Source organism: Lacerta agilis, chromosome 5, assembly GCF_009819535.1.
Source record: "Lacerta agilis isolate rLacAgi1 chromosome 5, rLacAgi1.pri, whole genome shotgun sequence".
Classification (NCBI taxonomy): Eukaryota; Metazoa; Chordata; class Lepidosauria; order Squamata; family Lacertidae; genus Lacerta; species Lacerta agilis.
The window spans coordinates 16,491,990-16,506,156 of NC_046316.1; the positions used below are offsets into that span (position 1 = coordinate 16,491,990).

At 41.2% G+C, this 14,167-nt stretch overlaps 1 protein-coding gene across 10 annotated transcripts in view; it reads left to right on the forward strand.

Annotated features, from left to right (window-relative positions):
- Positions 1 to 14,167, forward strand: part of ZMIZ1 (zinc finger MIZ-type containing 1) — a 282,517-nt gene that overhangs the window by 142,906 nt on the left and 125,444 nt on the right. For all 10 annotated transcript variants that reach the window (XM_033148712.1, XM_033148716.1, XM_033148715.1 and 7 more), the window contains one exon: positions 11,323 to 11,436. In XM_033148712.1, the coding sequence (XP_033004603.1) occupies positions 11,323 to 11,436 (114 nt within the window). The remainder of the gene's footprint in view (positions 1 to 11,322; positions 11,437 to 14,167) is intronic.

Sequence of the window (14,167 nt, forward strand, 5' to 3'; positions counted from 1 at the left end):
AGAAAACCTATCTTTAGTATTCACATTTGCTAGGTAGAGTTGGCTGGTCTTCTGAACAATATGTTGAGTCTCAGTCTATGCACCCACCAATATATGATCTGTTTATTTAAGGTGATACTTCTGACTTCTGGATTAAGTGTATGGTTTTTAAAATCATATATCAGGTAATAAAAAACCATCTTGCTCAGAGGCAGGAGAGAAGACAGACCAGGGAGTTAGAAGAAACAATGACTGAGGATTTAGCTGCCCTTGTAAATGACAGTTTATTACCATATTTTGTGTTTTGTCTTGTTATTGGCTAATTTGAATCTGCTTCTAAGCTCAGCACTATGAGGTTTAGCATCAGTAAGTTATGACTTCTGAGCCAGGCTATGTCCTGAACCCGTGACCTACCTGGCAGCAAGTCAGCGTGCCATGTCCAAAGTTTAATCCACACAAGTGAAGTCCAAAAGTCAGGAAACAAGGTTCGGGGTCAATGCAAGTAGTCAAGGCCAAACTCCAGCAGTCAGGATACAGCCCAGAGTCAAACCGGAGCACAGTTCCATAGCGATCCAGGAACACCCAAGTCAAAAGCCCTCAACATGGGCAGTTGAGTAGACACAGCACCTCAGCTCTGCTGCCCTTTGATACTTTGCACACTGATTGCAGCACCTGGGCTTGATGAGGCATGTGACCCTCACCTGTTCTAAGCCTACTCCAAGTGAGGAATCACACACCTGCTCCCAGAGCTAGTGAGCTGGGCTTGTGGGCCCTTGCCTGCCTCAGCTCCTGGAGTACCCCTCCTGCTGCTCCCTATGCTTTAGAGCCCACCATGTTTGTGGAGACAGGAGCCCCTCTGGCTCTGGCGATGAGTCCTGCTGCTCTGGTTCCTGTGCACCTCGTGAGTACTTCCCGCACCAACCTCTCCTTCCCCATTCTCAGCTTGCCTCGGTGTGTCCCAGTCCCAGCTATACCTCTTGCCAGGCTCCTCTTCCACCCCCCAGTTGTCCTGCCGGTTCATGACACCCTAGCATTCTGTGACCTGGAAGCCTGAAAATTCAATTCAATAACATTTATTAGGCATAACGTTTTTTTATTATTATTAAGAAGCTTCTTTCTTAACTCTAGGCCTGTGCAATTCACAGTCATCTAAGCCAGGCAAGGCCAAACTTGGCCCTCAAGCTGTCTTGGGACTACAACTCCCCATCATCCCTAGCTAACAGGACCAGAGGTCAGGGATGATGGGAATTGTAGTCCCAAAACAACTGGAGGGCCAAGTTTAGCCATGCCTGATCTAAGCCAAACTCTGCTCTCCATTGCATATGGCAGCTCATCTCTCACCTACCCGCTTTTCCTTTTCCCTGCCTGTCTTGAATTGCAAAAATGTGACTGGGCACAGGGTTGGCAAACACTTGGATGCCCAGAATACATTGCTGATGGGCTGGGCTTGACTTGCTGAGTCTAAAATCATGCAAACCTGTCCGGAACAGGCCTCAAAAAAATTATTTAATCTGCTTTGATGCCCTCTGACACGTTCAAAGTTTGCTAATTTAAGGTTAGCAACCTCGCCCAAGGGAGACAATAATGATTCAGTGATTAAGAATGGTTCATAAGCCTGTTTGTTGATGTATCTCATTTATTCTGTGTCTACAACTTTTAAGTTAAGTTACTTCCTTTTCTTTTTAGTTATCAGGATGTGCAAAAAGCATTTTAGCATTGCATTCTAGAGAAAAAGGAATCTATTATTAAAAGTCAGAAGAGTTTTTATTAACTGTGGTACAGAACTCAAGCTGTTTCTATCGGGCCCTTTTCAAGTTGGTGGGTGGAACACCCATGTTGTTTTTCTACAATGCATGGTGGTCTTTATAGGAAAAACTTAGTCTTTGTGACATAATAGAGCATTTCCTCTTGAGCAGGTTAGAGCTTAGCTGCCAGAAACCTTGCCTCATGCTTGCTGCTCTGGGATATTGTTTCTAACTGACAGAGAAGCTGATATGGCATGGCCCCCTCCCCCACTGAAATACACAGAAACCCAAAGAATTAACTAGCGCTATTTCGCAGGGGCAGGCAGGGGGTTGGGTACTTCCTGTTTGGATAAACTACTTACAGAAAAAAACCGTAAAGGAGAGGTTCTGCTGCTAGTCAACAATATTTTTTCCTCCTCTCAGACTTGATTGCTCTGAGATGGTTGATTACATTGCTGGCTCTTGCCTTTTGCTCCTTTTCCTGGAATTTTGAGTTTGGTTTCCCCTCTGAACGGACCATCTCTGTTTTTATTTGCAAGCTGTCAGTAAGAAAAGGTATGGCTCCCAAGAAGAGAGATGGTAGGGCTTATCAGCATCATGAACCATGTGGAACTTTGAAAGTTCCTTCAAGTCCAAAGTTGTTCCCCCAACTGCGAGAGCAGGTGGAAAATGCACCCAGGACCAGGCCTCTGTTGGCAACTGACTATCTATCCATGGGCTCCCTAGTGCAAGCAGGCAACGAGGAGCAAGAGAGTCTGCATGCAATCCACGTTTTGGAGAAGAGCCTTGGGCAGGTAGGCTTTGCTGAGTGGTTGTTGGTTTTTTTCATTAAAAAAAAATCTAGACTGCAGAGGAGAGGAGGATGTGGAGCTACCGGTATGTTAGAAAGAGTCTGTATTCAGTAGTTACCCACGTTTCCTGTGAGGAAGAATGGAATTGGTGGGTAGCTTCATTGGTGATGTGGAGATATCGTTAGAGATTTTAAATATTTAACTGGGTGTGTTACTTCAGGTTTGGAGGAGAGGTAGAGTAAAGTGGCAAAGACAACCAGTGGTACTGGTTGGAGATAAGATTCACTACAAGAACTGCCCTTTTCCAGCTGGTCTTTGGTGTTTAATTTCATCTGTTCCTTTATTTGATTTTGTATGTGCATTGGCATTGGCAATAAAACATTTTGGTTGTTTAACTTAGCATTTGTCAGGCAAGCATTCAAAGACACACATGATGATAATTTTACTGCCTCAGTCAAGAACAGAACAATCACATGAAACTTCAGACTCTACCCAGCCCAGTGCCATCTAGTGACTAAGCCAAATGATGGCACTATCCACACTTCATCTTGTCTTGGTTGCTGTTACATATTTTTTTATGTTTTATCTCCGGTTAAGTTGCATTGCATGCATAATGCAGCAAGGTGGTGTACAGTTAAGTCAATAGAACTAAATAAATTTCAAATGCCTCCTGTTGTACTCTGCATTTGCTGGAGTACTGTTTATGCTTAACAATAACAAAATATATTCATTTGAGAAATAGTCACAGGCAGTTTGAAGTGCTTTTGGCAGGAGGGGTGAAAATGCCCTTTGTGTTCTAAGTGGTACCCTTTATCTAACAAGCACTGAGGGTTGACCCCAGAGGCAAAGAGGGAATGGAGTTTATGTGACCCATAGCTACCCAAATTGAATTCTTATTTCATTACATTCTAGATCTTCCTTTCAATTTCTACACTTGCTGAATTATCTGGTTTCTTTCTTTTTTCTTTTTTAATGCAAATAAATTATCTTGAAGTAGCTGCACACTTAGAACAGGAGTTGATAGCCTTTATCCAGCCCACCAAGGATTTTTTTTATGTGAGCCATCAAGAACCCACCAAATTTTGACAGTGGTGGCAAAAAGAAATATAAAGTAGCCATAGTGCTGGGGTAGCCCTGATGCAATGTAAATCATCCCTCCCTAGTCCTCAGATTGATCATTTGATGAACTCAGAGGGGTAATAATCCCCCCTCCTCAATGGCTGTGTGTACATCAACTGAGGAGGGGGCTGTGTGGTGTAGTGGTTAAGAGTGGTAGACTCGTAATCTGGTGAACCGGGTTCGCGTCTCCGCTCCTCCACATGCAGCTGCTGGGTGACCTTGGGCTAGTCACACTTCTTTGAAGTCTCTCAGCCCCACTCACCTCACAGAGTGTTTGTTGTGGGGGAGGAAGGGAAAGGAGAATGTTAGCCGCTTTGAGACTCCTTCGGGTAGTGATAAAGCGGGATATCAAATCCAAACTCTTCTTCTTCTTCTGTGTACACATTAAAGTGTAGGGTGGTCACATTCACAGCTAGCATGATGCCCTGGTTTGATGACTCCCCTGGTTCCCCTCAGAAAAGAGTTCATGGTTCGAGCCAGTGTGACAGTAAATGAGCCCATTTTCCACTGCCCCAAAGAAGGACCATTCAGACCAATTTTTCTCAGCTTTGTGTTTGCTTAGGTTGAATCATATTGAAACCAGAAAGGAGTGTTCAGGCAAGATGTTAGCAATCTATTTGTGTGGCAGGGACCTTATTTAGTTGTGTCTTTGTTCAGAATTATATCATACCCTATCCCAGGGACCCAGCTCTGCTAATACTGTAGTCCAATGTAGAAGGACACACTAGAAGGACTAGTGGTCAGTAGGGATAGCTAGTATTGTTCTCAAACTGCTGGGGAGGGGGAAATGAGAGAGAAGTGGGATTTGAACCAAGGATTATGTGAGCCACAGCTGCTGTTCTTAGCCATGATGCAGCATTGTCTTTTGCGGGGGGGGGGGGGGGAGTTCTACTATCAGCTTCTTTTTGTGAACCACAAAGAATCCACTTGCCTAAAGAAGATATTTGTCAACCTCATGCAGTTCAGGTTGGTATGTGGTACTGAAGAAAAACGTTGATGAGTAGCGACAAGTGACTCTCAACCTCATTCATATATTTCCAAATATCTGTTGTTAGAATCATGGTGGCAGTTTGTCGTATAATTCCTTCCTTGTTTCACTGTAATAATGTTGTAATGCAGTAGTGTCCAGTTTGTCTGCTCAGGATTGGTTTCCCCTCCTCCTGTAATTTTAATTATTACATGGGCTAATAAAAAGCTACATTAAGAATTACAGTGAGTGATTTGCAAGCCCTTTATGGATTTCTTTTGGTCCGGAGAAAACCATTATATTCACATCTAACATTTGAATCTCTTTCAGACCCACACTTTTGTCTCTCTCATGCACACCAAATTCATGATCAGATGCTCACTAGGAATGGTGGCTGAATGGCAGTTGCTTTGACATTATTTTCAGCCAAATCCTAGATGTGCATTATTTGGAAGTAAGCTCCATTGCTTACTCTCAAGGAAGTTTGCATAGGATTGCAGCTTAGAGGGACAATTCATATCCATATCACGGTTACACTCTTATCAATTCCCACACCCAAGAAAATCCTTTGGAAAGATGCTATGTTGTGATGTAAAGTAATAGAGAATGGGAATGGCACACACCAGTCATCAGACACTCAGAAGAGTTTTATTGGTGTTGCTGCCAGACAGTGGCAAAAATACAGTTTAAAAGAAACAAAACAAACAACTTCCCTCCATTTTGGGTGGGTTTTTTATTTTTATTTTAAAACTTTTGGACACTGAAACTCAATGCCAGGATTTTTCGAAAGGTTGATGCTGATTGGTAGCAATTGCTTTTTTCTTTCTGAGTGGTTTGTAGGGGTGAATTTGAGGTGTTATTCTGGTAGTTTTGGGGAGAGGCTGGTACTCACTGCTTTCCTAGTGGTTGTCTGTGTATGTAATTTTATTACTCGACCGGTTCCTTCATACATTACAATTATTATTCATTATATTTTATATTTTATATTTTATATTTTATATTTTATATTTTATATTTTATATTTTATATTTTATATTTTATATTTTATATTTTATATTTTATATTTTATATTTTATTTATACCCTACCCATTTTGCTGGGTTTCCCCAACCACTCGGGGCAGCTTCCAACACATATTAAAAACATAATAAAACATCAAAGATTAAAAATTTCCCAGTAGAGGGCTGCCTTTAGATGCCTTCTAAAAGTTGTGTAGTTCTTTATCTCCTTGACATCTGATGGGAGGGCATTCCATGGCAATGTTGGGGCTGCTTCCCTGTGGCATCTTCTTATGAACACCACAGTAATATAGCAAGCATGTGTGTGGCTCCAGCCTCACAGGTCCTTTCTACCAGATCATCAGCCCACATGATTGGCCCCACCCACGTGTTTTAGGTTTCCTAAGTAGTACTGTGGCAGCAGAGGAAAAACCCACAGAAAGCAGCTTCCATGCCACTGCAGCAATGTACGAAGGGGCCCTAGGCGACCCTTGATTGACGTAAATGCAAACGCACTCATTCAGCACCCACATCATTAGTTGTGTTGCTGTTTAGCAGTTCAATTAAAGCAAGAAGCAGAGCAGATGTAACTGGGCAAAACAAACAGGCAGCTTGAGTCAGCCTTCATAATTTGGCACGGCATCCCATAAATAAATGCAGTAACTTGTTTAGCATAGTTAAGTAGTTTGCTACTCAAACAGGCCATATTTGCATGACATTCCTTTTGAGGAGCAGTTAAGATGTGGCAAATTAGCTCCATGTCTTCAGAGTCTGACATGTTTCAAAGAAAAGGAAAATACTCTGCCCCCAAATATGCATTACCCTATATTAAGATTCTGCACTTATTTCCTTCAGCAGCAAATCAAGCTAAGCAGAGAGCTTGCAGTGTGATTATTTTGTTCCATATTGTTGCTGTCATTCTTTTGCGCCTTGATAAGATAACTTGAGCCCTGAGTGCTCTTCATTTGAACTATTACTGCTCTTGTGCAGAATCTAAAACATATTGGCATGTGATACCATCTGTTTTGTCTTCTCTGCTTAAAGAAGTGTCTCTTGTCACACATCTCAAACTTCATTCTGCACTATAGGTAGGTTCTCTACCTACCTCTGTGATGCCCTTCAGATTTCAATCGGATTTCAATCTGCAAAAGTTCTATTTTTATTGGGTTCTTAAAACTCCAATGCATACATACATTTGAATTCAGTGTTTTAGGGCCTTGGTCTGTTGAAAGTTTTGTGCCATTGTGTTAATTCTTCTCTTCCCCCGCCCTTCCCAGTCTGGATGTTAGCCTGGATAGCTCAGTTGGTTACAGCATGGTGGTGATAGCACCAAGGTTGCGGGTTCAGTTCCCATATCGGGCAGCTACATTTCCCTGGGGTTGGACTAGATGATCCTCAGGGTCCCTTCCAGCTCTACAGTTCTATGATTCTAAGACATTTCAACACACTCCTGCAGCTTGCCCCCGGTCTCTGTGCCCTGTTTGCCATCAGATCTGCTCTGCCTTGGAATGTAAGCTCATATGAGGCCACTGTAATTTATTTGCTTTCTTTGGCTCTAGTCTCTCAGCAGCTCCTGTTGGGCTCCTGCTTCAAGCTTCATGTCTGTGCCTTGCTGAGTCATTTATTTTCCTTTGTCTTGTTGCTCAGCCCCATGTCTTCCTGAATACTGTCTGGTCTGTTTGCCTGCTCCCTGGCTCTTTGCCTTTCTCCTGATCCAGCCAAGTCATCTACATCCTAGCTTCCTACCCCCAGCCCCAGCTAGGCACAACAGCTAAAGACACTGTATGTTGAAGCTTGCACTGCCCAAGAAGTCCACCTTGGGGTAGGGATATTAATGGAGGTTTTCCAACTACAGTGCAGTCACCCCCTTGACTGATTTTTTATAAAGTACTATACAAATAAATGGCATTGGGGTGGTTAGAGGAGCTGTGCTGCTAGTCTTATGGGGTGTCACAGGCAATAGCCTCACATTCAGCAAGTATGGTTTGCAGAAAAAAAAATGAATTGGAAAGTTTTCCAGAAAGTATTCTGCTACCCTAAATTGATGGAGATTTGATTTAGTATGTTTATTCGATTTACATTTAGTAAGCACAACTAAAAACACCTGAAAGGATTTCCCAGATGTATTTGAACAGAAATACTTGATTAGGAAAAAAAAGAATCAATAAAGTGTAGTTAGTGTGGTCTAAATGTTCAGTTTTTCACTTGGAAAATCATGTTAAGCATGTTAAGGCATGACAACTCTGTTACATTTAGATTTATGAAAAAAAGACATTAAGAAACTGAGAATTGTTAACATACTATTTTAGCAAGCCTCAAGAGCTGTGCACATAAATTTGTGTGCTTCCTTGGGGTAGTCACCTGAAAAAAAGTTAATTAGAACTTAACTTAAGCACGAGTGATCCTAACAAGTCATTAACTGTGGTTTATCATTATGTGCAAACAAGATCAATGTTAGCCAGTTTGCACATAATGATAAACCACAGTTAATGACTTGTTAGGATCACTCGTGCTTTGTTCCTACACTGCTGCAAACAGGAGCACCAAGCCATTAAGCCTTGGCTTGTTACTATGTTCAGACCCAGGATTGTGGTTTATGTCTCCTGAACAAACCATGCTTACTACTCACCATGAAGCCATGATTTGTTGTTGACTTTATGATGATAAAGATTTGTTAGCGAGAAACTATGATCACAATTCAGATATAACAACAAACCATGGCTTATGGCTGCTCCCAGTTGCACCTGCGAAGGAGCAAAGTAAGAGTAATCGGGCATAATCCCAGTAAGTAAATCATTTAACCACAGCTTGTTAAATATGAACAGGCCCATTGTAGTTATTCCACTTGTCCAATTTGACCTCTGGTGCGTTCATTCACAATTCACATGGAAAAATATGGGGTGGGGTGGGGTGGGGTGAATTTCATGGACAATTTCCCAGCTTCCCACAGGGTTCCTGCCGAATTACTCCTATCCCATCTAGCACTTTCACATATATTGAACTGTGCACATAAAAATGCAAAGTGCAATTTCAGCAATTCAGTATAGGGGTTTGAATGCCCAGAACCATAACACTCGCTCCTAACACAAAACTCCTAAACAGCAAAAGCTCTTGCTAGGGTAATGTTGTCTGGGAAGTGTTCAGCAGATAACCAAGCACCAGGTATTCTCTACACGCAGAAACCCACATACTGTAGTTCAGACAAGCCTTAATACCAAATAGGCTTCACATGCTCAGCATAGAAATTGCAGCTAAGTTGAAATTGGGGAGAGTCTACATTATGGATTTACTGTGGGAAAGCACTGAGTTTAAGCTGATTCAATCAACAGGTCCCTTTTCAACATCTGTACTGAAATATGTGGGTACTGGCACCTGCAGGCTCTGTTTCATTGCCTTGAAGAGAGGCAAATGCTCCTGCTAAAATGTAACACCAATAAGCATAATAATTGGGGCAGACTTTGGTCTTTCAAATTTCAGCGATATTCTGTGCGAGGCCAACATTCAGTGCCCGCCTCTTGCCCTCACTGTGTCATAGTTGCAATTCCCTGTGCGCCCAATAGCCTCAGCACCCAGTGTGGCGGAACCAGTCATGCTGCCCTAAACCCACCTCTGTAACAATAGTATTTATGTAAGGCATTGCAGATGTTCAAAGCATTTAACTTACATTACCTTGGTAATCATTATGACATATCAGTTAACAGTATTATGTTTTATTTAGATGGTGGGCTGAGGGAACAGTAACTTAGGGCACGAGGTGAAATTTAACCAAGGGACTTCCTGATTGCAGCTCAGATTTGACAATTATGCCACTCTAGTTAGCTGAGTTATATCTCCTTATATATGCCTACTGTCCACACTCTTTGTTCCCTCTAAAAAGTCAGGTTCTGTCAAAATTACGAGGGAATAGTAAAGATGCAGTATGCAAATTGCACCACAGGATGCAAAAGAATAGTTCTTTATTTTAGTTTTACTGAATAATAATTTTCCTGGTGCAGAATTTGAACAAAAAGGAGAGGTGGATGTCTCTCTTAATACCAAATATAGTAGTAGTGTTTCCTTTCTCAGGAAAACAACTCAGTAGATGGTACGGGTGAGAATGTGTCTTTTATATAGCTAGTCTAGGGCTTTTCTATACTAGAAATGTATTTTAGTGCTACACTAGTTTAACTGCATTGGCTTTACCCCCAAAGAATTGTTCTGATGTGGAATTTGCTGCCAAGGAGTGTGGTGGAGTCTCCTTCTTTGGAGGTTTTTAAGCAGAGGCTTGACAGCCATCTGTCAGGCATGCTTTGATGGTGTTTCCTGCTTGGCAGGGGGTTGGACTGGCCCTTGTGGTCTCTTCCAACTCTATGATTCTATGATTCTATGATTCATTAAGTGAGCGTACTGACAATGGACTGTTAAGAAGCCCACAGAACTGCCGCTCCCACCTTTCCAGTTGAAGCTACCGTGTTGATAGATCCTATGTATTGTACAATATATATGCAGTATAGTCCTCTGTTGTGGTACATATTATTATACACTGTATTTACATTTAATGTATAAGCACCAAAGGAATATATAGAACTTTAGTTACTGAAGTGAATACCAAGTCCTTGTAGAAATCACTTAAGGTAGGGAAAGAGATGGAATATATAAACATCCATCACAGTGGTCTCTTCTCAAGGGGTTTGAAAGCAAATTATGTAGAGATTTCAGGGCAAAATCATTTCCATCTTCTAAATTTCTTAATAATTTTCATGGTTAGAGTGCTTTGATGTAAAAGGGCAGAAACTGAACTCCGTAGAACATGGCTGTGATTTGGTCAGTCCCACAGAGAATGAGATAGTGAAGAATGCATTAACTCAGCAGGTGTCCATCAGGCACAAATTCACTTCTTCCTCCTAGGCATAATAGGAGATAAATTCTTTTTTTCTGCTAGGGTGGAGAAGCAGTGTGATCTTTCTTCTGTAATCTTCAATATGTTCACTTATGCCATCGTCACTGAAATACTTAGATGCAGTAGTTTCCCTCCATTTATTATTTTTTTTCCACTTTATTGCTATCGTACCTCGCCCTTCCTTCAAGTAGCTCAGGAGGGCTCACACCACCTTTCATGGGTAGGTAAGTTAGCCTGGGAGACTGAGGCGGACCCAGTAAAGCCAGATCTCACTGCGTAGACTATTGGTTTTTAAAAAAAGTGCTCAGTACTATGAAAGACCACAATGGATATATGGCATATGAGAGAGATAGACCAATTTGTATGCTGCAGCTTTGTACTGTTAGCATATTTTGCATATCAATGTTGTAACCAAGAAGGAAGAGGAAAGGTAGCAGACGGATGTGAACTCATTTTATTACTTTATATATAGACAAAGGAGTAATGGGTAAGCATAGCCTATGTCTCTGATTTTAGACATAGTGTGAAAGGATTGTCAGGATTCTAGTGAGAATATGCAGACAAATATTGTAATTTTCAGAACTTTGGGGCTATGTGTCTATTAGCAACACTGTTGGGTCCAGTTGGCAAAGCAAAGATGGTGGCATTCAGCCAGGTCAAATAACTACAGTTGGATGTTATGTGCCAGGATTGGTTACAGATTTTGGTACATATTTGTGAGAGAGAAAATTAGATACTGTGTATATAACCTGTGCCAGCTGTACCTATAAAATACCTAATCTAAAACACATTTAGTTGGAGAGCATCTATTTACCTAATTATATTTAATTTCCCTTCTCTCCCAGCACTTACAGAATCCTGCCAACTTCCACAATGCAGCTACAGAACTCCTGGATTGGTGTGGTGATCCAAGAGCGTTCCAGAGGCCCTTCGAACAGAGTCTGATGGGCTGTTTGACGGTATGTCAACTCTGGTGCAGCAGAATATTTTTCCACTGCCATTTTAAATTGCTGCCTGCATCCCTAAGGATGGCTGGTTTGGGGAGGAGGAGGTGGAGGCTGTGCAGCTAAATACATTGATTCATTACCCTCTTATTCCTCTTCCTTTACCTCTCCATGCCTTTTCTAACAGAGCACCTGGGACTTCTCATCCTGTAAGTTGTGGGGTAAGAGATCATTAAAGGTTAGAAGATGTTGGATTTGAGAGGTGGATTTGTTCCTCCTCAGGGCTTTAGGACTAAACTCAGGGATTTTGACTAGCTTTGCAAATCAGTCAAGAAAAGCTACCAGCCCATGAAAAATTTTACTAGCCCATTGCTTATATATATATATCTGTGTTATTCATTCATATGACCTAAAAGAAATGAAAGGAAAATGCTTTTGTGAAGTTTCTGATCTTCATTGCTTGGGCTTCTGATTGACTCAGAGGATTTGTTGAGTGGCTATTTACAATCCTGTCTTAGACCATGCATACATTAGCCTTAGTTCTGCCTTCCACCTATGTCTCCCCTTTCCTACCTAATCCAGCTGTGTTTGGGACAGTGCCATTATATTAAATACTAGATACTGCATAGTGGTGTACACACAAACATATTCAACAAGTGAGCTGCTGCGGTAAGGTGACTGAGAATGTGTGGTGTGAACCAGGAAGTCTCCAGTTCAAAGCTACTATAGCCACAGACTCACTGGGTTGCCACAGGAAAGCCTCTATTCTCTCACACCCAACTGTAATATCTCCACACAAAAATGGTGTGTACATTACATATCTTAACTGCTGAAGCTAAATTTGTTCCGGCTTTGTAAGCTGCTGTTGCCAAATCACTGCAGTTCAGTGTTTGATGTGTTGTTTATCCATGGTTTTTCAGATCTGTTTAAAAAATGAATAATATAAAATATAAAATAAATCACTATTTAAGCACTAGCCTGTCTAGTGGGAAGAGGCAGAGTGCTAGTAAGGCCTACTGAGCCTTTAACTGAGCATTTTCTTCTTGTAGCTTCCACTTTTGTTATTTCTTCCTGTTCATTGTAACTTGGGAATTGCCCCGTAATTGCCCCTTAATTCATCAACTTCTGTTCCTTGCAGGAGGTACAGGATGGACTGTTGGCTTTAGTTCCTGATATTCTTGCATTATTATATGTGTGCGTATGTGTGTTGCACAGTTTTATGCATGCTTTAATTATATTGTAAATCACTCTGGGATGCCTCGTGAGAAGTGATTCATAAATGAAATAATATTATTGGTGTTATTGTTGTTAATGCTAGTTTGGTTTCAAAGAAAAATAAATATAAATGGAAACTATTAAGGCACTCCCCCACCAACAGAAGCTGACTAATTAAAGAACAATTCATCACTAATTCCCCAGCTGCTCTGAGAACAAAACAGAAACAGAAACAGAAACAAAAAGGGCATAATGTGCAAAGAAAAAAGTTTCCTGGATTCTCAAGCCTCACCTCCATTTATCCCTGGCTCTTGAGTGTTACTAATACCATTTATAGGCATAAAAGCGCTTTGTTTTGGGTTTTTTTTTTTTTAAAAAAAACATTCTTTTTGTAACAAAATATGGAAACAAAACGAAACAAAAAAACTTTACAATGTGTCTTATAGCTAAAGACACATTGTTAACAGTTCTTTGGGGTTTTTTTATGGCCACATTTGCCTCTGAATATTGGGGCAAGGATACAGATTTTAGAAAACTCTGACTCTGAGGAACCATATCTAGGACTTCTCTTTAGAAACCTTATTCAAAATGGAATGTATGTAACATAATTCCGTTATCTACTTAAATCTTTGTTATGTGTTCAGTGCTCTAGTCTAGAGTGTTTTTTCTACATTGGGTTATTTAATGATTATACTTCAAATTATTATTAGGTAAAAGTTTCTGATTTATTTTTTGTTGCTGTAAGGTTATCAGTTAGTTGCTCATGAGTAAGCAGCCAGGACTCCGCTGTTTCCTTTAAATATTTTATTGTGCAAACTATGTACAGTGCAAAGCTAAAAAGTCCATGTCTGTATCAAGCGGTGTCAGAATCCGGGAATGGCCCCTTCCGGTTCTGACCCCAACAAAAGAGTTTCGGTATACGAAACCCTCGCCTTCCATCCTTTCTTTTCACCCCACGACGTCTTTGGGGCGACGGAAATTGCGTTCCCCCTGTATCGCCTTGAGACTGTGGGAGTGCTGGGTCTCTCTTGCATCCCCAGAGCCCCTACTCCCTTTCCCCTGTGAACTCTCCCCCTCCTTGCTGGATGTCTCACTGCTCTTTTCGCTACCAGAGGAGGAGCTGCTGGCAAGGTGGGACTGGGGCTCTCTGTAGCATCCGGAGAGCCCTTCCACCACCTTGCGCTGCATTGGGGACAGTTCCCTGACAGTTGCCAAAAGGAAAACTGAAATTACCATCCAGCCTGCAGAACTTTAATTGCAAATATTTATTTTGCCACCTTTCATTTATTCTGGTTTAGTGCTGGTATTTTTTTGTTTTCTTTTTACATGTGTTTTTGTTCTTTTTACATGCGTTTAATTTGATTGCATGTTGCTTTCAGGTATTGTAGAAACGTGAGAAGACAATAAATATTCAGTTAATTTCAATCGCACTCAAGTGGCTTAAAACAGAACAATATGAGTTAGCAGCCGGTTGCCATTTTTTTCAGTAATTGAAAAGCTAGCAAAATTGAATGAGGAAGAATTCATTCTG